The following is a 24,454-nucleotide window of genomic DNA, read 5'->3' as shown; positions in this document are numbered from 1 at the left end:
CTGGAGGTCATGGTCCCCAGACCTTCTGTTAGCCCAAGACTAGAACCATTCCCAAAGCCAACTCTTCAGACAGGGATTGGACAGGACTATGGGATAGAAAATGATACTGGTAGGGAGTGAGCTCCTTGGATCAAGTAGACACATGAGACTATGTGGGCATCTCCTGTCTAGAGGGGAGATGAGAGGGCAGAGGTGGTTAGGGGCTGGCCGAATGGACACAAAAATGGAGACTGGAGAGAAGGAGTGTGCTGTCTCATTAGGGGGAGAATAACTAGGAGTATATAGCAAGGTGTACATAAATTTTTGTATGAGAGACTAACTTGATTTGTAAACTTTCACTTAAAGCACAATAAAAATTAAAAAAAAAAGAGGGAGGATTCATAAGAAGAGAAGCACAGTCTCCAGGACTTGGCAGAAATGTTGAGTTAAGCAGTTCCATGTCCGGGTCACCTCTGGCCCAGCTCGGGGCTTGTCTTTCAGAGATGACCAGGGAGGCTCTTGGGTGGGCTGAATGGGTGCTCACATTCCCTGGCTGCTCCTCCACCTGTAACTGTATTAACTCTTTCAGTGCCTCAACAACCCAAAGGAAGGAAAGCCAGGAATCCACAGATGAGTCAGCTGAGCTTGTACACAAAAAATCCAGCGATTCCCTGCCTGGAACCCTAAAAAAGCAGAAGGACCAAGACAGTACCAGTCCAAACCCTATCCCATAGCCAGTGATTCTCAAACTTCAGGGTGACTAAAAATCACATGGGAAGCTTGTTACAAATGCAGGTGCCCATTGGGTGCCTTTAAACAGACACTGGGTGTTGCTAAGTGGTCCTAGAACTTTGAGAAACATTACTTCCCTCCTTCAGTCCCCAAACTGTACATTTTTAATAAAATAGAGGTTTGTTTGTTTTTACAATTTTCTGTTTCATTTCTGAAACCCACACCTCCTGGTTCATTTCTGGAACTAGGTCCAGTACCATCTAGACGCTGAACTAGGCACCAGTCTGAAAAGATTTCCCAAGTGTTGTCTCTGTCCTTTGGGAACCAGGGAGCCAAGATGGTCATAATTAGTGCCTGGCACATAGTAGGTGTCAATGAAAAAAACAGTTGTCAACTCTAACTCATGGCAGCCCCATGTGTGTCAGAATAGGACTGTGCTCCATAGGGTTTTCAATGGCTGATTTTTTGGAAGTAGATTGTGAGGCCTTCCTCCTGAGGCACCTGGGTGGACTCAAACCTCCAACTTTCCTGTTAGCAGCCAAGTGCATTAACCATTTACCCTACCCAGGGACTAGCCAGGCGTCAGTACTCTTCGTGTAATCAAAACATGGACAAATAAATAACTGATAATGCAGATGATGAGCACGAACACTCAGAAGATAAAAACAAAAGGAGACACGGGATACAAGTCAGAGCCAGGCATCCCTGGGTGGGAGGCAAGAGTGGAAGAAATGGAGACGTGGAGGCTTCAGATCTAGATGGTAGCTAAGGCATCCATCTCTGCAATCGGCTGATCAATACAGTAAAGACACTATTTTGGTTAATTCATTCAGCTAGCACTTATGTAGCACCTTCCCACCCTCGCTGTTACCCAAACAGCTATCCGCCAGGTCTATCACTCAGTCTCCACTCATCCAGCCAGACCTTGCCTAGGGACGAGGTATAATAAAAAAAAGTCAAATAAGCAATGACCCCTGTCGAAAGAGAGACTCGTTATTTAGGAAGCACTGAGTGTCTGTTTATAGTGACAGAAAATTTGGCAGTGGATATTGGTGATGGCTGTACAACATGTTTAATGTAATGTAATCGGTGTCACTAAATTACTGTATATTAATTGATGGAACATGCAATCAGGATGCACTGATAATTACTGGTGATTAGAATGCGAAAGTTGGAAACAAAGAAAGATCGGTGGTTGGAAAATACAGCCTTGGTGATAGAAATAATGCCAGAGATCAAAATATAGAATTTTGCAAGACCAACGACTTCTTCATTACAAATACCTTTTATCACCAACATAAACAGCGACTATACACATGGACCTCACCAGATGGAACACACAGGAATCAAATTGACTACATCTGCGGAAAGAGACAATGGAAAAGCTCAGTACCATCAGGCAGAACAAGACTGTGGAACAGACCATCAATTGCTCATATGCAAGTTTAAGCTGAAACTGAAGAAAATCAGAGCAAGTCCACAAGAGCCAAAATATGACCATATCCCACCTGAATTTAGAGACCATATCTCAAGGATAGATTTGACGCACTGAACATTAGTGACTGAAGACCAGACGAGTTGTGGAACGACATCAAGGGCATCATCCATGAAGCAAGAGGTCATTGAAAAGACAGGAAAGAAAGAAAAGACCAACATGGATGTCAGAGGAGACTCTGAAACTTTCTCACGAACATCAAGCAGCTAAAGCAAAAGGAAGAAATGAAGAAGTAAAAGAACTGAACAAAAGATTTCAAAGGGCGCCTCAAGAAGACAAAGTATTATAATGAAATAAGCAAAGACCTGGAGATAGAAAACCAAAAGGAAAGAACACGCTCAGCTTTGCTCAAGCTGAAAGAGCTGAGGAAAAAATTCAAGCCTCGAGTTGCGATAGTGAAGGATTCTATGGGGAAAATATTAAATGACGCAGGAAGCATCAAAAGAAGATAGAAGGAATACAGAGTCATTATACCAAAAAGAATTAGTCGGTGTTCAGCCATTTCAAGAGGTGGCATATGATCAGGAACTGATGGTACTGAAGGAGTAAGTCCAAGCTGCTCTGAAGGCATTGGCAAAAAACAAGGCTCCATGAACTGACGAAGTATCAATTGAGATGTTTCAACAAACAGATGCAGCGCTGGAGGTGCTTACTCATCTGTGCTAAGAAATATGGAAGACAGCTTCCTGGCTAACTGACTGGAAGAGATCCATATTTATGCCTATTCCCAAGAAAGGTGATCCAACTGAATGTGGAAATTATTGAACAATATCATTAATATCACACGCAAGCAAAATTTTGCTGAAGATCATTCAAAAACGGCTGTAGCAGTATATCGACAGGGAACTGCCAGAAATTCAGGCCAGTTCCAGAAGAGGACGTGGAACCAGGGATATCATTGCTGAGGTCAGATGGATCCTGGCTGAAAGCAGAGAATACCAGAAGGATGTTTACCTGTGTTTTATTGACTATGCGAAGGCACTCGACTGTGTGGATCATAACAATTATGGATAATATTGCGAAGAATGGGAATTCCAGAACACTTAATTGTGATCATGAGGAAACTTTACATAGATCAAGAGGGAGTTGTTCGGACAGAACAAGGGGATACTGATTGGTTTAAAGTCAGGAAAGGTGTGGGTCAGGGTTGTAGCCTTTCACCATACATATGTTGATCAGATAAGCTGAGAAGATGGACTATATGAAGAAGAACAGGGCATCAGGATTGGGGGAAGACTCGTTAATAACCTGTGATATGCAGATGACACAACCTTGCTTGCTGAAAATGAAGAGGACTTGAAGCACTTACTAATGAAGATCAGAGACCACAGCCTTCAGTATGGATTACACCTCAACATAAAACAAAAATCCTCACAACTGGACCAATGAGCAACATCATGATAAACGGAGAAAAGATTGAAGTTGTCAAGGATTTCATTTTACTTGGATCCAAAATCAACACCCATGGGAGCAGCAGTCAAGAAATCAAACAATGCATTGCTTTGGGTAAATGTGCTGCAAAGGACCTTTTTAAAGTGTTGAAGAGCCAAGATGTTACCTTGAAGACTAAGGTGCACCTGACCCAAGCCATGGTATTTTCAATTGCATCATATGCATGTGAAAGCTGGACAATGAATAAGGAAGACTGAAGAAGAATTGATGCCTTTGAAGTGTGGTGTTGGCAAAGAATATTGAATATACCATGGACTGCCAAAAGAACAAACAAATCTGTCCTGGAAGAAGTCCAACCAGAACGCTCCTTAGAAGGAAGGATGGCAAGACTGCACCTTACGTACTTTGGACATGTTGTCAGGAGGGATCAGTCCCTGGAGAAGGACATCATGCTTGGTAAAGTACAGGGTCAGCGGAAAAAAGGAAGACCCTCAACGAGGTGGACTGACACAGTGGCTACAACAATGAAGTCAAGCATAACAATGATTGTAAGGATGGCGCAGGACCAGGCCGTGTTTCATTCTGTTGTACACAGTGTTGCTATGAGTCAGAACTGACTTGACGACACCTAACAACAACAAATTACTGTATATACGTGAAAAGTGGAAACCCTGGTGGCGTAGTGGTCAAGTGCTACAGCTGCTAACCTAAGGGTCGGCAGTTCAGATCCGCCAGGCGCTTCTTGGAAACTCTACAGAGCAGTTCTACTCTGTCCTATAGGGTCGCTATGAGTTGGAATCGACTCGACGGCACTGGGCTTGGTTTTAGTTTATGTGAAGTGTTGAATTGGTAAATGTTGTATTATGTATCTTTTTACAACAATAAAAAAGGAAGAAATGATGGCTGTCCTCAAGAGAATCCAGTCCAGTGATTTGGTTTCTTAGGATGGGCACCCATCTTTGCTTCCAAGTCAAGGTTGAGACTCTAGAAAGGAGATGTGGGGGGTGAACAGCTGGCCGTGGGATGATGTCAGGGCAGGATTTGGTTTCTGGGCCATGTCTTAAGATACCACAGGAACGCCTTGTTGTTGTTGTTGTTAGGTGCCGTTAAGTCGGTTCCGACTCATAGCAACTCTGTGTACAACAGAACGAAACACTGCCTGGTCCTGTGCCATCCTGGTGAGGCGCAAAAGGTGAGAGGCAGTCCTGATGCAGGTCACACAGCTGGCACAGAGGGCAGCTGTGGCAGTCCAGGGCAGGGCCATTTCCAGCCTCCCAGACCCCAGGCTCATTCTTTTTAGGCACCTCACCCCTCTCATATCTGACATATTAACATGTCCTCACGTTAAATTTATTGCTGTAAATAGTTTGAAAGGATTTTTGTAACTTTGCTTTGGAAATTATTCAATTATGAGTAAGTTAGTTAATGTGTAGGTGGCTGTGGCTTCTTAGCAAGCATCGTGCACAGAGACAAATTTAATAAGTTTTATAAATGTAATGAGAATATTTTGAATATTAAATTTGACAGTGAACGAAACTAACAACATTATATTTTATAAGCATTTGATACTATTTTTATTTTTTACTTTTTTTTTTGTATTTTGGCACCAATAACATTTTAAAGGTTTCATATGTTTTCATAGACCTTTGGCACTGTGCTTCAGGTACCTAGTGGCTAAGCCTGCTCTGATGATGGAGGACTTCGACTCTCTGGACGTTCTCTAGCAGGCTCCCTGTCAAGCAGAGTGCCTGACAGATTCTTCTCCTGCTTTGTCAACGATTTCACCTCCTTGAAGGCAAAGAAGGCCTGGATGGGCTGAGACGTGAAGCAAAGAGAGTTGAAAACCATGGAGATATGTGTATGTATACTTATGTGTGTGTGTGTGTATACACATTGGAGTCCCTGGGTGATGCAAACAGTTAAATGTTTGGCTACTAACCAAAGGGTTGGCAGTTTGAATCTACCCAGAGGTGCCTCAGAAGAAAGGCCTGGAGATCTACTTCTGAAAGGTCACAGCCATTGAAAACTCTATGGGGCATAGTTCCACTCTGAAACACATGGCGTCACCATGAGTCAGAGTTGACCAGCAAGTGGTATATATACATACACCAGTTGTATGTATGTATGGGTTTTTTTGTTTGTTTTATGTGTATATATATACAGTGTTTTTCTTGTGATGAGGTTCTCGGATATAATACCCAAGTCCCATTTTTTTCAGAGCAAAGTTGATGTATCTGGTCAAACAAAACATTGCCTCCGCCCCACCCCATCCCACCCCACCCCCCCCAAAAAAAACCTTAGGGAAGCCAAGGCACAGGAAGTATTATTTCTTGGAGTATTTCTCCAAGACAGATTTGGGGGTTGGCCATAGCTCTGCTTGCATGACCATGGCCTCAGGGGCCTCCAAGATGAGGAACCAACACTAATGTAGAAGGAGACATGAGGGAAGAGTCTACTTTAGTTCTAACTGTGACCTTCAAGAAGGCCTTGATGAGGTGGAAGAGAGAAAATCCTTTTGAAAACAACCCAGTCAAAGAGCCAGGGAGGGAAGAAATCAGAAAAAAGAGGAGCATGACTCTATGACCTGAGGTGGATATGGCTGAGATGTAACTATCACTGGGGACTTTGAAATAGCTATAGTTAATATGTTAAAGGACCTGGTCTAGTGACAAAGATGGGTAACATGCATTAAAGATAGGGAATTTGAGCAGAGAGTAGAAAATTATAAAAAAGAATTCACTGGACATGCTAGAAGTGGAAACCATAATATTAGAGGTGAAGAATTCCTTCAGCAGGTTGATTATCAGTGCACTGGACAAAAGCAGAGGAAATAATCAATGAACTTGAAGATAAGTCAACAGAAATTACTCAAATTGTAGCCAAAAAAAGTAAAAACAAACAGCACACCCAAATTGAGCACCCAAAAGGTATGGGACAATACCAAATAGTCTACAATATATGTAACTAAACTCCCAGAAGGAGACCGTAGACAAAATGGGGCAGAAGAAAAATTTAAAGAGATAATCCTGAGAATTTTCCAGAATTAATGAAAGATGTAAAAATGGCATGGGGGCAGTGTCTGACCTCTAACTTCACAAGGGGGAAAGAGAATCAAGATCAACAGGCCAAGGTATGCCTCTCTCTGGCCCTCAGCTCAGGCAAGTATTACAAAGCTCTTTTAGCCCTGCCAATAAGTGCCCAGAGGCACTCGACTCTGCCAGCAAGCCTCCTGCCCAAAGGCACTCAGCTTTCTTGCTCCATGGGCCAGGAAGCCCAACATGCTGTCTCCTGCTGTTGTTTCTCTGCCACCACATCTCTCTTCCTCTGTCTCCTGGTTCCAGGAGCTTCTCAGCACAGAGATCCTGGACCCAAAGGACGTGCTCTCCACTCCTGGCTGTTCTTCCTTAGTGGTGGTGGGATCCTCTCTCTCCTGCATCTGGGATGGCTCACCTAAAGCCCAGTGGGATGGAAAGACTGACCAAACCCTTTGGTGGGCCACAATTACCCTATTTGCACAGTCCTGCCCAGTCATTTGGTGGGAGTTAGAAGACCATGGCTAGAAAAGCCAACAAAAGCGATGCATCGCACCACAAAAGACAATAAACCACAGATGCAAGAAACTCAGAGGGCCCAAGTAAGAAAATACAAAGAAAAACATACCTAAGCATATCACAGGCAAACTGCTAAAAACCAAAAAGATAAGAGAAAACTGAAAACCAAAGCTTGAAAGCAATCAGAAAGAAAAAATTACAGAGAAAATTAAGAAATAAAGTAGTCTTCTCATCAGAAACTTTTCCAGCCAGATGGTTCCTGAGGTCCAGCTATATCCCTGCCTTAAGGGTCCACAACATAACTGAGTAGCATTCTAAAACAGTCCCCCTTTGGAGGCTGATATTAGCTTAGGTAGGTTTCTGTTACCTGAAAAAACAACAATTGGCTGGAACTACAGTGGCTCAACTGAGCAGCATCCTTTCGATAGAGTATGGGCTCTCCAGTTCTTCACAGCCCCTACCCCTCCCTCTTGTGTGACATCCATCCCATCCCCTCTTTGCACACACTGCCTGGTGTGACTTCATCATCCCTCAAAGACTATGCTTTGAATTGAGAGTAGATGGAGGCTGGACATACTGGTCGCTGACCTGAAGACCACTCAAGGCAGGCTCTGGAATCTATTGCCTCAAATTCTTTCCCCAGAGATCACCAAAGTCTGAGTTCAGCTGGCACCTGTCAGGGCTGGAGAAGATGGTCATTGCTCTTGGCTGCAGTGTCTGTGTGAGGGTGGCAGATGTCAATAATTCAGAGCCACCATGGGCTCAAGAAGACGCAGGTTTGTCTTCCACCTCTCTCTTGAAGCCCCCTTTCCAAGAATTCCTGTGTAGGCCCCTGTTGTCTCAGTTTCTGGAAGAGCATGCCTTCACCACAGGAACCACAAGGAGGCAGCAAAGTGCTTGTTTAAAGGGCTTCAGCTGGCCTGGATAAGGATAAAAAAGAAAAAAAAATTTTTTTTTTCTTTTTTATCCTTATAAAAAGATAAGGATAGATGGAATTAAAAGTATAGAACTACTGAAAAGATGGATACAACTGAAATGGGGTGGGATTTGTCTGAGAAGATGGTTGGCTTGATGTGTAGAGTAAGTCTGCCAAAGGTAGGGGAAAGAGACAAGGGATTCCTGACCCACCCTGTGGACATCTGGATTCTGCAGGCAGTTGGTAGTGGCCAGCCAGAGTCTTCTCTTCCTCAGCCTAGGGTTGTTTCCCACCCCCACCACATCCTCAGCTCTGCAGTTCAGAGATCTGTCCTTGCAAATGATTCTTCAGGCAACCATTGTTTAGGCACTCTGCCAGGAGAACCTTCTACCAGGAGAACCTTCTACCAGGAGAACCTTCTACCAGGAGAACCTTCCTGCAGACTTCCCCAAACATATGCATGTCCTCATTCATTTATTCAACGAACGTCTACTGGACACCCAATACTAGGCTCTGTTCTAGGTGTCAGGGATGCAGTACTGAATAGAATAGATTTTTTTAAAAAGTGCTTTCATGGAGCTTACATTCTACTGGGGAGAGTCAGGCAACAAACAAAAATAAATTAGTAAAATACATACCATGTCAGATGGTAAAAAGGTGTTAGAGAGAAAAGCAAATTTTAAAAGAGGGACAACGTGCCAGAATGCAGCAATTACAATTTAAAATAGAGAGGTCACGGAAGGCCTCACTGAGGTGACTTTTTTTTTTTTTTTGCCTAAGCAATTTTTTTTAATTGTTGTTATAAAAATATATGTAACATATTTGTCATTGTCTTAGATGCCTAGTGCTGCTATAACAGAAATACTACAGGTGGATAGCTTTAACAAAGAGAAATTTATTTTCTCACAGTCTAGGAGGCTAGAAGTCTGAATTCAGGGCGCCAGCTCCAGGGGAAGTCTTTTCTCTGTTGGCTCTGGGGTAAGATCTTTGTCATTAATCTTCCCCTGGCCTAGAAGCTTCTCAGTGCGCGGTCCCTGAATCCAAAGGACGGGTACTCCTGGCTCTTGTTTCTTGGTGGTATGAGGTCCCCATGTCTCTCTTCTTGCTTCTCTCTTTTATATCTCAAAAGTGATTGGCTTAAGACACAACCTAACCTTGTAGATTGAGTCTTGCCTCATTAACATAACTGCTGCTAATCCTACTTCATCAACATCATAGAGGTAGGACTTAGAACACGTTGGAAAATTACATCAGATGACAAAATGGTGCACAATCATACAATACTGGGAATCTGGGCCTAGCCAAGCAGATACCCATTTTGGGGGGTCACAATTCAATCCGTAACACCAGTTTAACATTTTTCACCTATGCACTTTAGTGACATCAGCTACATTAATTATGCGGTGCAACCATCACCAATATTCGTTGCCAAATTTTCCATCACCATAAACAGACACTCAGTGCTTCCAAAACAATGACTCCCCTCTCCCCCTTCCTCCCACCCCTACCTAACCTGTTGCCATTGAGTTGATTCCTCTGACTCATAGCGACCCTACAGAACAGAGTAGAACTGGCCCAGGGTTTCCAAGACGTAATCTTTATGGAAGCAGGCAGCCACAGCCTTCTCCCATGGAGTGGCTGGTAGGTTCGAACCACCCACCTTTCAGTTAGCAGCTGAGTGCTTAACCACTGCACCACCAGGGCTCCTTTCTCCTGCCCCTGGTAACCATTAATAAACTGTGGTCTCTATCCATTTGCCTATTCTAGATATTTCATGTAAGTGGGATCATACAACATTTGTCCTTTTGTGACTGACTTTGCTTAGCATAATGTTTTCAGAGTTCATCCGTGTTGTAGCATGGATTTCATTTCCCTTTATGGCTGAGTAATATTCCATTGTATGTATGTGTCACATTTTGTTTATCCATTTATCTGTCGATGGACATTTGGATTGTTTCCACAGAAGGTGACATTTGAATGAAAACTTGAAGGAGGTGAGGAGGAAAGCCATAGAGATATCTTGGGGGAAAAGTGTGCCAGGCAGAGGGAACAGCCTGAGGCAGGAGCATGCCTGGCATTTTCACAGAACAGTAGAGTGGCCTGCGTGGCTGGCGTGGTACAGTGAGTAGGAGGACGGAAGGAAGATGCTGGAGAGGTGACTGGGGGATAGAGCACATAAAGCCTAGTAGGCCATTGTAAGGACTTTCATTTTTACTCTACATGAAATAGGGAGCCATTGCAGAATTTTAAGGAGAAAAGCAACATAATCTAACCTACACTTCAACAGCATCCCTCTGGCCACAGAATGAGAACAGGTCGAACACCAGGAGGGGGAAGCAGGAAGACCAGTTAAAGCTATTGCAATAATTTTCATTGCATTCAGGAAAGCTTAGTAGACTAGCTCAAATGTTACCTCTCCCCATGAAGCCGCCCCCTAATCTTCCCCGAGACCCCCCTCCTTCCTGGGGGCTCTCTTCCAGCACTGGCCAATCTCGCCTTTGCTCCAGGATAACTGATGGGCCTGTTCTCAGCCCCACCAGGCCTTAAACTCTTTAAGAGCAGGTGCCCAGTTGCCTTCACAGCTTTAGTCACCCCCAGCACAGAGGGCTATGCACATAAAAAAAAAAAAAAATTAGGAATCAAATCAGACTTTTCTCTTAAGAGTAGATGATCCCTTCTTTCCTTAGTTGAGCTGCTCTTGCCTCTGAGGCTTCTTCCGGGCTGTGTTTCTGCCTGGAGAGCCACGTCTCATTGTGTTAAATGCTTAACCACCATGACAGCCATACTGCGGTCTGTCTGCCACACTTCACAATCCCTCGGTACAGCCATGTTTACATGACAAGGCTTGTCACTGGCCTGCAAAGGCAGCCTGTCAGAGGTGGCAGGAGCACTCATGAAACATTGTTTGTCAAAGCTGTTGGTCTCTCAGGAGGCTGCTGAGAGCAAATTAAATGAATCATTATTCATTTATTTATTTCTTAAACATTTATTGAGCACTTACTGTGGTGTCATGCTGTGCATGCTGTGTGGGTAGAAAAGTGAATAAAACAAACTTTCAAGGATCTCATTGCAAACATACTATGCAAAGCACTGGAGAGGTTAGTAGAACAAGGTTCTTGCCCTCCAAGGACTCACAATCCATCCATTGATTCATCCATCCACTCACTCGATAATTATTGTCTGAGTGCGCTGTGCTAGGTGCTGGATGTGTGGTGATGACAATGGGACACAATCCCTCCTAACGCTCCAGTGTGGGGGAGAGAGAAGTAAATAGTGCAGAGCTGACACATATAACTTAGTACAGGGCAAGTGTTGTAAGTGAGGCACAAAGTGACATGAGAACAGAGGAAGGAAATGTTCACTGCAGAAAAGGTCTGGGAAGGCCTTCAGGGCTACATAGGATTTCAACAGTATGTTGAAGGGTGGGTAGAACTCCCACAGGTGGCAGGAGTGGGGAAATCTGAGGGAATTGAACACTGTAAGTATAGAGTGTGTTTATGGAAAGGAAAGTGGTCAGTGCAGCAGAACCTAGGTATGGTAGGAGATGAGCTGGTCTGGGATTGATTTGGGATGGGCTTGAAGACCAAGCAGAGTACTCTCCTCTGTAGGCAGTGGAGAGTCCCTGATAATTTGTGAGGAGGGGAGTGGTAGTACCAGATCTGTATTTTACAAAGGTAGCTTTGGCAACATGGAGAATCTACAGAATGGATACAAGAGCCCAATTAGAGGGGCAATATGAAAGTTTGCACTAAAAGGGTATAAGTAACCAACTATCATTGGATCAACTCCCTCGTGCCCTTGTTTGTTCACAGATGTATTTATTACGTGCAAAATCTTGTGCTGATTGAAGGCAAGGGTAGGACAGATGGGGGGAAAAAAACAAAGAAAAATACAACCCAGTTTATGTCTCCAAAGATGTTACAAACAAGTGACAGACAGTCAAACTCTCCTGCATTCTTCCTTTGGCTTCTGTGACGTGGTACTCTTTGTTTCCTTCCTACCTTCCCCACACTCCTCTATCTCCTCTAGGAGCTCATTATCTTCTGCCTGGGTTCTCTAGGGGTCACTCCGGTACCTGGATTCTCTCCTCTCCTCCTGTGACAGATATTCCAAGATGACTTCATCCTCCCCCGTCATGGCTTCAAACATTAGCTATTTGATGATGATGCCCAAATCTATTCCCAATTCCAATCTCTCTCCTGAGCCATAGAGTTATATATCCTAACACCCAACCAAACATCTCAAATAGTTTCCCACTGGTACCCTCAATTCAATTCATTCAAATTCAGACTCGTCATCTTTCCTTCTCACCCCCCACACACCGGCTTCTCCACTTGTGCTTCCTATCTCAGTGCATAACCATCACTCTCCATCCATTGCCTAAATCAGGAACCAGTCATCCATGCCTCCTTTCTTGCATTCCTACATCCAGTCTATCACCAAGTCCTATCGAATCTACATCTTACCTGTTTCCACCACCTCAGTGACTATCCTAACTTAAGCCACCAATTGGTCTCACTGCCCCTAGTTTTACTCTTTAAATCTGTGCTCCATACTAGTTGTCATGGATCGAATTGTGTCCCCCAAAAATATCTGTCAACTTGGCTAGATCATGATTCCCTTGTATGATTGTCTACTATTTTATCTTCTGATGTGATTTCCCTATGTGTTGTAAATCCTATCACTATGATGTAATGAGATGGATTAGTGGCAGTTATATTGATGAGGACTACAAGATTAGATAGTTTCTTAAGAGATACAAAAGAGAGAAGCAAGCAGAAAATCAGGGGGACTTCATAGTGCCAGGAGCAGAGCACATCCTCTGGACCTGAGGTTCCTTCGCTGAGATGCTCCCAGACCAAGGGAAGACTGATGACAAGGACCTTCTTCCAGAGCCGAGACAGAGAGAAAGCCTTCCCCTGGAGCCAGCACTTCTAGCCTACTGGACTGGGAGAAAATAAACTTCTCTTTGTTAAAGCCATTCACTGGTGGTACTTCTGTTACCGCAGCACTAGATGACTAAGACACTAGGCCACAGAGATTTAAAATGCCCACCTCATGCTATTCCCCTGCTTAAAAACCCCTCAATGGCTTTTCATTTCTCTTAGGATAAAGTTTAATAATGGCCTATAAAGCCTTTCGTGAGAGCTCTTCAGCCTGGCTGTATGATATCCCACTCTCTGGATGTACTGTAATTTATTTACCTAATTCTCTAGTGATGGACGTTTGGGTTGTTTCCAAACTTTTGCTACAATACTATAGTTAATAACTTTGTATATAGTTTATTTTTCATGTGTGCAAGTATATAGAATCCAAAAGTATATGCATTTGCAATTCTGACAAGTATTGACAACACACAGTTACCCCGGAATGTATGAGTGCCTATTTTCTCCACAAGCATGCCAAGGGTATATTCTCAAACACTTGTATTTTTTGCCAATTATAGGTGAAAAATGATATCTAAATGTAGTTTTAATTTTCAGTTTTCTTGTGAGTGAGGCTGAGCATTTTTTTTATATGTTTAAGAGCCATTTATATTTCCTTTTCTGTTAACCACCACATTTTCTTATTGGACTTCCATTCTTTTTCATATTGATTTGTAGAGATTTTGTATATATTACACAAATTAGTCCCTTTGTCTATGGTATGAGTTGCAAATATTTTCCCCAGATTGTCATTTGTCTTTGTTTATAGTGTTTTTGCTCTGTAGAAATTATAGATTTTTATGTTGACAGAATTTCAATCTTTCTCTTTTACGGCCTTGGGAAATTTTGTGTCATTCTGAAAAATACCTTCTCTACTATAACATTATAAATTTATGGTTTTACTCTTTTATATTTATTTAACCACAATTGATTCATATGGATTTATTTTCATGTAAGGACTGAAGTAGAGATAACACATTCTTTTTTTCCCGGTGGCTACACAATTGTCTCAATACCCTTTACTGTATTATCCATCTTTCCCTACTGATAGTGCTATCTTTATCATATACTAAATTCTTAAATGTTTTGTCTCTATTTCTGGACTCTCTATTCTGTCTATTGATCAAATTGCCTATGTGCTATTTTCCCTATATTTTATTATATTAATTGCTGTAGCTTTTTATGTTTTAATATCTGGTAGAGCTATTCCCCCCTTATTAACCTTTTTCAGAATGTTCCTGCTATTTATTCTTGAGGTGAATTCTTTCATATGAACTTTAGATTCAGGTTATGTGGTCTGTTGGTATGTTTTTTAGATTGTATTAAATTTATAGATTAATTTATGGCCAGCTGACATCTTTATGATACTGAGTCTTCCTACCGAAAATAGGGTATGTCTTCCCATTTACTCAAGCTACCTTTTGTGTCCTTCAACAGCATTTCAGTTTTTGGCACCTAGATCTGTCACATTTATTGTAAAGATTATTCTTGATTAGTTAATTTTGTTATTATTGTAAATAATACATCTTATTCGGTTACGGAGCCCTGATGCGTAGTGGTTAAGAGCTAAGGCTGCTAACCACAAGGTCACCAGTTTGAATCTACCAGTTGCTCTTTGGAAACCTGATGGGACAGTTCTACTCTGTCTTACAGGGTTGCTGTGAGTCAGAATCAACTTGACGGCAAGGGGTTATTCTGTTATACTGTATAATTGACTGTTAGTGTTTTTTTTTCTTTATTAATTGTGATGAAGTATTCATAAAATTTGCCATTTTAACTGTTTTTAAGTGTACAATTCAGTGACATTAATTATATTCACAATGTTGTGCAACCATTAAACCCAATTGCTGTTGCATTGATTCCAACTCATAGCGACCCTACAGGGCAGAGTAGAACTGCCCCACAGGGCTTCCAAGGAATGGGTGGTGGATTCAAACTGCCAACCTTTTTGGTTAACAGCCAAACTCTTAACCACTATGCCACCAGGGCTCCTCTGTGCAGCCATTACCACTATTTATTTCCAAAACTTTTCATCACCCCAAACAAACTCAGTATCCTTTAAGCAATAACTCCCCATCCTCTCCTCCTCCCAGCTCCTCATAACCAGTCTACCTTGTCTTTGTTGTTAGATGCCGTCAATTCTGACTCATAGAGACCCTACATACAACAGAATGAAACAGTGCCCAATCCTGTGCCATCCTCACAATCATTGCCATGTTCGAGCCCATTGTTGCAGCCGCTGTGTCAGCCCATCTCATTGAGGGTCTTTGGTCTCTATGTATTTGCCTATTCTAGATATTTCATGCAGGTAGGATCATACTTGTCCTTTTGTGTCTGACATTTCATTTAGCATAATGTTTTCAAGGTTCATCCATGTCCTAGCATGTATCAGAACTTCCTTTCTCTTTATGGCTGAAAAATATTCCATCGTATGTATATACCACATTTTGTTTATCCATTCATCTGTTGATGGACACTTGGGTTGTTTCTACTTTTTGGCTATTGTGAATAATGCTGCAGTGAACATTGGGCATATGCCTATGTTTGAGATCCTGCTTTTTTAAAAATAAAATAAAAAACACCTCTCCTAGTCTTTGTGGATTGGCTCTGAGCTGAGACACTCCTTTAACATTTAACCAGGCTGTTTACAATTCTGCTTCACCCTTCACTTCCTGCTTCTACTGAGCATATAGATCAGCCAGTGGTGATGCATAGGTCTTCTCAGGTCTTTTCTGAGCATGCCTCATTTCCAAGACTTGTGTGTGATTTTCTAAATCCCCCAGGACTCACTCCTGCTTGTGAATGCCCTAATTTCCCTGCTTTTTCTCCTGGCTTTAGGCAGTCCATTATATGTAGGTCCCTAGGTGTCCGAACAGTTTGGGCTCACTGCTAACCTAAACGTTGGTGGTTTGAACCCACCCAGCGGTACCTCTCAGAAGACAGGCCTGGCGATCTGCTTCCGTTAAGATTACAACCAAGAAAACCCTGTGGAGCAGTTCTACTCTGTAAAATTGTCAGAATCAACTTGTGGCAACTAAGAACATTGTCTGTCTCAACTGTAATTTTTTTGCCCCAGGTAGCTGTGGATTTTCTGAATGCCTTATAATGCTTTCCAGCAAGGCCCACCGCTTTTCTGTCTTGAGTGGGTTCCATGTTAGCCAAAACACTGATAAGTGCCTGTGTCAATCCTTCAGGTTAAAACAGAGAAACACAATAATTTGCAAATAAGGTCTGTTTTGCTCCCTCTAGGACCCGGGTCCCACACTTCAGTGGCTGCCATCTTCAAGACTGCCATGGAGCTGGGGCTGTTGTTGTTAGATGCCCTCGAGTTGGTTCTATCTCAAAGCGACCCTATGTACAACAGAATGAAACACTGCCCGGTCCTGTGCCATGCTCACAATCATTGTTACACTTGAGCCCATTGTTGCAGCAACTGTGTCAATCCATCTTGTTGAAGGTCTTCCTCTTTTTTGCTTACTTCTCTACTTTACCAAGCATGATGTCCGTCTCCAGGGACTGGGCCCTCCTGATAACGTGTCCAAATTACTTGAGACAAAATCTAGCCATCCTTGCTTCCAAGGAGCATTCTGGCTGCACTTCTTCCAAGACAGATTTGTTCATTCTTCTGGCAGTCCATGTAGTTGTTGTTAGGTGCCATCGAGTCGGTCCCGACTCATAGCAACCCCATGCAGAACAGAATGAAACACTGCCTGGGTCCTGTGCCATCCTTACGATCGTTGTTATGCTTGAGCTCATTGTTGTAGCCACTGTGTCAATCTACCTCGTCAAGGGCCTTCTTCTTTTCCACTGACCCTGTACTCTGCCAAGCGCGATGTCTTTCTCCAGGGACTGATCCCTCCTGACAACATGTCCAAAGTATGTAAGACTCAGTCTCACCATCCTTGCTTCTAAGGAGTATTCTGGTTGTACTTCCTCTAAGACAGATTTGTTCGTTCTTTTGGCAGTCCATGGTATATTCAAGATTCTTCACCAACACCATAATTCACCCCCACGTGTCTGTCAGTTTGTCATACTGTGGGGGCTTGCGTGTTCCTGTGATGCTGGAAGCTATGCCACTGGTACTCAGATACCAGCAGGGTCACCCATGGAGGACAGGTTTCAGCAGAGCTTCCAGACTAAGACAGACTAGGAAGAAGGACCTGACAGTCTACTTCTGAAAAGCATTAGCCAGTGAAAACCTTATGAATAGCAGCGGAACATTGTCTGATATAGTACTGGAAGATGAGCCCCCCAGGTTGGAAGGCACTCAAAAGATGATTGGGCAAGAGCTGCCTCCTCAAAGTAGAGTCAACCTTAATGACGTGGAGGGAGTAAAGCTTTTGGGACCTTCATTTGCTGATGTGGCACGACTCAAAATGAGAAGAAACAGCTGCAAACATCCATTAATAACTGAAACCTGGAATGTACGAAGTATGAATCTAGGAAAATTGGAAATCATCAAAAATGAAATGGAATGCATAAACATCGATATTCTAGGCATTAGTGAGCTGAAATGGACTGGTATTGGCCATTTTGAATCGGACAATCATATAGTCTACTATGCTGGGAATGACAACTTGAAGAGCAATGGTGTTGCATTCATTGTCAAAACGAACGTTTCAAGATGTATCCTGAAGTACAACGCTGTCAGTGATAGGATAATATCCATATGCCTACAAGAAAGACCAGTTAATATGACTATTATTCAAATTTATGCACCAACCACTAGGGCCAAAGATGAAGAAATAGAAGACTTTTATCAGCTGCTGCAGCCTGAAGTTGATCAAACATGCAATCAAGATGCATTGATAATTACTGGTGATTGGAATGCGAAAGTTGGAAACAAAGAAGAAGGATCAGTAGTTGGAAAATATGGCCTTGGTGGTAGAAACAATGCCGGTGATCGAATGATAGAATTTTGCAAGACCAACGACTTCTTCATTGCAAATACCTTCTTTCACCAACATAACGGCGACTATACACATGGACCTCACCAGATGGAACACACAGAAATCCAATCGGCTACATCTGTGGAAAGAGACGATGGAAAAGCTCAATATCATCAGTCAGAACAAAGCCAGGGGCCGACTGTGGAAGAGACCATCAATTGCTCATATACAAGTTCAGGCTGAAACTGAAGAAAATTGGAGCAAGTTCACAAGAGCCAAAATATGACCTTGAGTATATCCCACCTGAATTTATAGACCATATCAAGGATAGATTTGACGCATTAAACACTGGTGAACGAAGACCAGATGAGTTGTGGAATGACATCAAGGACATCATCCATGAAGAAAAGCAAGAGGTCACTGAAAAGACAGGAAAGAAAGAAAAGACCAAGATGGATGTCAGAGGAGACTCTGAAACTTGCTCTCGAACATCAAACAGCTAAAGCAAAAGGAAGAATTGATGAAGTAAAAGAACTGAACAAAGACTTCAAAGGGCAGCCCGAGAAGACAAAGTGAAGTATTATAATGACATGTGCAAAGAGCTGGAGATGGAAAACCAAAAGGGAAGAACACGCTCAGCGTTTCTCAAGCTGAAAGAACTGAAGAAAAAATTCAAACCTCGAGTTACAATAGTGAAGGATTCTATGGGGAAAATATTAAACGACGCAGGAAGCATCAAAAGAAGATGAAAGGAATACACACAGTCATTATACCAAAAAGAATTAGTCGATATTCAAACATTCCAAGAGGTAGCATATGATCAGGAACTGATGGTACTAAAGGAATAAGTCCAAGCTGCTCTGCAGGCGTTGGCAAAAAACAAGGCTCCAGGAATTGATGGAGTATCAATTGAGATGTTTCAACAAACAGATATAGCACTGGAGGTGCTCACTCGTCTATGCCAAGAAATATGGAAGACAGTTTCCTGGCCAACTGACTGGAAGAGATCCATGTTTATGCCTATTCCCAAGAAAGGTGATCCAACTGAATGTGGAAATTATTGAACAATATCAATATCACACGCAAGCAAAATTTTGCTGAAGGTCATTCAAAAACGGCTGCAGCAGTACATCGACAGGGAACTGCCAGAAATTCAGGCCAGTTTCAGAAGAGGATGTGGAACCGGGGATATCATTGCTGATGTCAGATGGATCCCGGCTGAAAGCAGAGAATACCAGAAGGATGTTTACCTGTATTTTACTGACTATGCAAAGGCATTCGACTGTGTGGATCATAACAAATTGTGGATAATCTTGTGAAGATTGGGAATTCCGGAACACTTAATTGTGCTCATGAGGAACCTTTACATAGATCAAGAGGCAGTTGTTTGGACAGAACAAGGGGATACTGATTGGTTTAAAGTCAGGAAAGGTGTGCGTCAGGGTTGTATCCTTTCACCATACCTATTCAATCTGTATGCTGAGCAGATAACCCGAGAAGCTGGACTATATGAAGAAGAATGGGGCATCAGGATTGGAGGAAGACTCATTAACAAACTGCATTATGCAGATGGCACAACCTTGCTTGCTGAAAGTGAAGAGGACTTGAAGCACTTACTAATGAAGATCAAAGACCACAGCCTTCAGTATGGACTGCACCTCAACATAAAGAAAAAAATCCTCACAACTGGACCAATGAGCAACATCATGATAAACAGAGAGAAGATGGAAGTTGTCAAAGATTTCATTTTACTTGGATCAATAATCAACAGCCATGGAAGCAGCAGTCAAGAAATCAAAAGACGCATTGCATTGGGTAAATGTGCTGCAAAGGACCTCTTCAAAGTGTTGAAGAGCAAAGATGTCACCTTGAAGACTAAGGTGCACCTAACCCAAGCCATGGTATTCTCAATCACATCATATGCATGTGAAAGCTGGACAGTGAATAAGGAAGACCGAAGAACTGATGCCTTTGAATTGTGGTGTTAGCAAAGAATATTGAATATACCATGGACTGCCAAAAGAATGAACAAATCTGTCTTGGAAGAAGTACAACCAGAATGCTCCTTAGAAGCAAGGATTGTGAGACTGCGACCTACATACTTTGGACATGTTGTCAGGAGGGATCAGTCCCTGGAGAAGGACATCATGCTTGGCGGAGTACAGGGTCAGTGGAAAAGAGGACCCTCGACAAGGTGGATTGACACAGTGGCTGCAACAATGAGCTCAAGTATAACAACGATTGTAAGGATGGCTCAGGACAGGGCAATGTTTCGTTCTGTTGTGCATAGGGTGGCTATGAGTCAGAACCGACTCCACGGCACCTAACAAGAACACAACAACAACCATAATTCAAAGGCATCAATTCTTCTTCGGTCTTCCTTATTCCTTGTCCAGCTTTCCCATGTATATGAGGCAATCAAAAATACCATGGCTTGTCAGGCATACCTTAGTCCTCAAAGTGACATCTTTGCTTTTTAACACTTTAAAAAGGTCTTTTGCAGCAGATTTGCCCAATGCAATCTCTTTGATTTCTTGATTGCTGCTTCCATGGGCATTGATTGTGGATCCAAGTAAAATGAAATCCTTGATGACTTCAATCTTTTCTCCATCTATCAGGATGTTGCTTATTGGTCCAGTTGTGAGAATTTTTGTTTTATTTTTGTTGAGGTACAATTCATATTGGAGGCTATAGTCTTTGATCTTCATCAGTAAATGCTTCAAGTCCTCTTCACTTTCAGCAAGCAAGGTTGTGTCATCTGCATATTGCAGGTTGTTAATGAGTCTTCCTCCAATCCTGATGCCCCATTCTACTTCATATAGTCCAGCTTCTCAAATTATTTGCTCAGCATACAGGTAGAATAAGTATGGCTGATGAACACCTTTCCTGACTTTAAACCACACAACATCCCCTTGTTCTGTTCAATGACTGCCTCTTGGTCTATGTACAGGTTCTTCATGAGCACAACTAAGTGTTCTGGAATTCCCATTCTTCATAATGTTATCCATAATTTACTAGGAGCCACACAGTCGAATGCCTTTGCATAGTCAATAAGTCACGGGTAAACATCTTTCCAATATTCTCTGCTTTCAGCCAAGGTCCATCTGACATCAGCAATGATATCCCTCATTCTATGTCCTCTTCTGAATCCAGCTTGAATTTCTGGCAGTTCCCTGTCCATGTACTGCTGCAACTGCTTTTGAATGATCTTTAGCAAAATTTTATTTGTGTGTGATATTACCGATATTTTTGTTTGATAATTTCTGCATTCTGTTGGATCACCTTTCTTTGAAATGGGCACAAATATGGATCTCTTCCACTCGGTTGGCCAGGTAGCTGTCATCCAAATTTCTTGGCATAGACGAGTAAGCATCTCCAGCGCTTCATCAGTGTGTTGAAACATCTCATTTGGCATTCCGTCAATTCCTGGAGCCTTGTTTTTCACCAATGCCTTCAGTATAGCTTGGACTTCTTCCTTCAGTACCAAAAGTTCTTGATCATATGCTACTTCCTGAAATGGCTGAACGTCAACCAAATCTTTTTGGTACAGTGACTCTGTGTATTCCTTCCATCTTCGTTTGATGCTTCCTGTGTTGTTCAATATTTTCCCCATATAATCCTTCAATATTGCAGCTCAAGGCTTGAATCTTTTCTTCAGTTCTTTCAGCTTGAGAAATGCCAAGTGTGTTCTTCTCCTTTGGTTTTCTAACTCCAGGCCTTTGCACATTTCATTATAATACTTTACTTTGTCTTCTCTAGCTGCCCTTTGAAATTTTCCGTTCAGCTCTTTTACTTCATCATTTTCTTTGTTCACTTTAGCTACTCTACATTTAAGAGCAAGTTTCAGAGCCTCATCTGACATCCATTTTGGTCTTTTCTTTCTTTCCTGTCTTTTTAGTAACCTTTTGCTTTCTTCATGTATGACGTCCTTGATGTCATTCCATAACTCATCTGGTCTTCGGACATTAGTGTTCTATGTATCAAATCTGTTCTTGAGACGGTCTCTAAATTCAGGTGAGATATACTCAAGATTGTATTTTGGTTCTTATGGGCTTGCTCTAATTTTCTTCAGCTTCAACTTGAACTTGCATATGAGCAATTAATGGTCTGTTCCATAGTCAGCCCCTGGCCTTGTTCTGACTGATGATACTGAGCTTCTCCAACGTCTCCTTCCACAGATGTAATGAATTTGATTCCTGTGTATACCATCTGGCGAGGTCCACGTATATAGTAGGCGTTCATGCTGTTGACAAAAGGAGTTTGCAATGAAGAAGTCGTTGGTCTTGTAAAATTCTATCATGCGATCTCTGGCACCGTTTCTATCACCAAGGCCATATTTTCAAATCACTGATCCTTCTTTGTTTCCAATTTTCACATTCCAATCACCAGTAATTATCAATGATCCTGATTTCATGTTTGATCAATTTCAGACTGCAGAAGTTGGTAAAAATCTTCAATTTCTTCATCTTTGGCCTTAGTAGTTGGTACATAAATTTGAATAATTGTTGTACTAACTGGTCTTCCTTGTAGGCGTATGTATAGTATCCTATCACTGACAGCATTGTACTTCAGGATAAAACCAAAATCAAACTTATCGCCGTCAATTCCAACTCATAGCCATCTTAGAGGACAGAGCAGAACTGCCCCATAGAGTTGCCAAGGAGCGGTGGTGGATTCGAACTGCCAACCTTTTGGTTAGCTGCCGAGCTCTTAACCATTAAGCCACTAGGGCCCCGTACTTCAGGATAGATCTTGAGATGTTCCTTTTGATAATGAATGTGACACCATTCTTCAATTTGTCACTCCTGGCAAAGAGGATCATACCATTGTCCAATTCAAAATGGCTAAACCATTTCAGCTCACTGATGCCTAGGATATCAATCTTCATGCATACCATTTCATTTTTGATGATTTCCAATTTTCCTAGATTCATACTTTGTACGTTCCAAGTTCTGATTATTAATGGATGTTTGTAGTCATTTCTTCTCATTTTGAGTTGTGCCACATCAGCACATGAAGGTCCCAAAACCTTTACTCTATCCATGTCATTAAGGTCAACTCTACCTCGAGGAAGCAGCTCTTCCCCAGTCATATTTTAAGTGCCTTCCAACTTGAGGGGCTCATCTTCTGGCACTATATCAGACACTGTTCCACCGGTATTCATAAGGTTTTCACTGGCCAGTCTTTTCAGAAGTAGACAGCCAGGTCCTTCTTCCTTGTCTTAGTTTGGAAGCTCCCCTAAAATCTGTCCACATTGGGTGACTGTCATGGGTTGGACTGTGTCCCCCAAAATGTGTGTATCAATTTGGCTAGGCCACGATTTCCAGTATGGTGTGATTGCCCACCATTTTATCATCTGATATGATTTTCCTATGTGTTGTAAATCCTGCTTCTGTTATGTTAATGAGGGGGGATGGGTGGCAGTTGTGTTAATGAGGCAGGACTCAATCTACCACTGGATGGTGTCTTGAGCCGGTTTCTTTTGGGATATAAAAGAGATGAGTAGAGAGACAGGGGACCTCAAACCACCAAGAAAGCAGCACTGTGAGCAGGGTGCATCCTTCGAACTTGGGGTTCCTGTGCGGAGAAGCTCCTAGTCCTGGAGAGGATTGATGGGAAGGACCTTCCCCCAGAGCTGACAGAGAGAGAAACCCTTCCCCTGGAGCTGATGCCCTGATTTGGACTTCTAGCCAGCTAGACTATGAAAAAATAAATTTTTCTTTGTTAAAGCCATCCATTTGTGGTATTTCTGTTATAGCAGCACTAGATAACTAAGACAGTGACCCTGCCGGTATTTGAAATACTGGCGGCATAGCTTCCAGCATCACAGCAACAGGAAAGCTTCCACTGACAGAGAACTGGTGGAGAAAGTGAGCTGGAGAGGAAGTGGGAAAAGGGCAAGTAAAAATGCCACAACGATTTCCTACTTTTTTTAGAGGAGGTGTACATTTTTTTATTAATAGAGAATTTTTTTCATTCCCTGCACTCAGCAAATAAATTTGAACAAGTGTATCAAGAATATTAATTGGAGGTTATCAAATTATTAACCTTCTTGAATATCTGCTGCTTTTTCTGACCCTTGGACTAAGGTAAAAGTCCTGAGCTACAGGAAACCCAAGTTGGGTCCCAGCAGCCTAGGGCCTGGGAGGCACCAGACATCCACACATTCACACTGGGTCAGTGAAATTAGGTGGTTGAGCAGTGCTCTTGAAGGCCTACAATTTTTAATTGAACAGCTTATTTCCGACCAATAAAAATTTTTTTAATGTGATAAAAATTACCATTTTAACCACTGTTAAGTGTACAATCCAGTGGTGTTAACTACATTCACAATGTTGTGTAACCACCACTACTATTTCCAGATCTTTCTTCCTACCATTTTGGAAGTTGCCTTTTTCTTGATTCAGCATTTGCTTGGTTGCTGCAAACCTTCCACTCTTTGTTCGAGAGTTTTGACAAAACTGAATCTGACAGTTGCTGGGTTTTTTTTTCAGTGCTTGTCTGAAGGACTGAAGCTTGGAGCTGCCTACTCTGCAATTTTGCTTACATCACTCTGATTAGTTTTATATATTAAT

At 42.2% G+C, this 24,454-nt stretch overlaps 1 protein-coding gene across 7 annotated transcripts in view; it reads left to right on the top strand.

Annotated features, from left to right (window-relative positions):
- FAM186B (family with sequence similarity 186 member B) overlaps nt 1-24,454 on the top strand; it is a 67,359-nt gene that overhangs the window by 38,715 nt on the left and 4,190 nt on the right. For 4 of the 7 annotated variants that reach the window (XM_049883042.1, XM_049883044.1, XM_049883041.1 and 1 more), the window contains one exon: nt 569-4,951. In XM_049883042.1, the coding sequence (XP_049738999.1) occupies nt 569-713 (145 nt within the window). In that variant the 3' untranslated portion in view covers nt 714-4,951. Of the gene's footprint in view, nt 1-568; nt 4,952-5,240; nt 5,722-24,454 lie in introns of those variants that run through there. The other 3 variants (XR_007517199.1, XR_007517200.1, XM_049883045.1) reach the window with 3 other exon arrangements.

The sequence above is a fragment of the Elephas maximus genome, chromosome 4 (genome assembly GCF_024166365.1).
Source record: "Elephas maximus indicus isolate mEleMax1 chromosome 4, mEleMax1 primary haplotype, whole genome shotgun sequence".
Lineage (NCBI taxonomy): Eukaryota > Metazoa > Chordata > Mammalia > Proboscidea > Elephantidae > Elephas > Elephas maximus.
The sequence above is the reverse complement of the archived record's forward strand: the minus strand, read 5'-3'. Positions and strand labels throughout refer to the sequence as shown.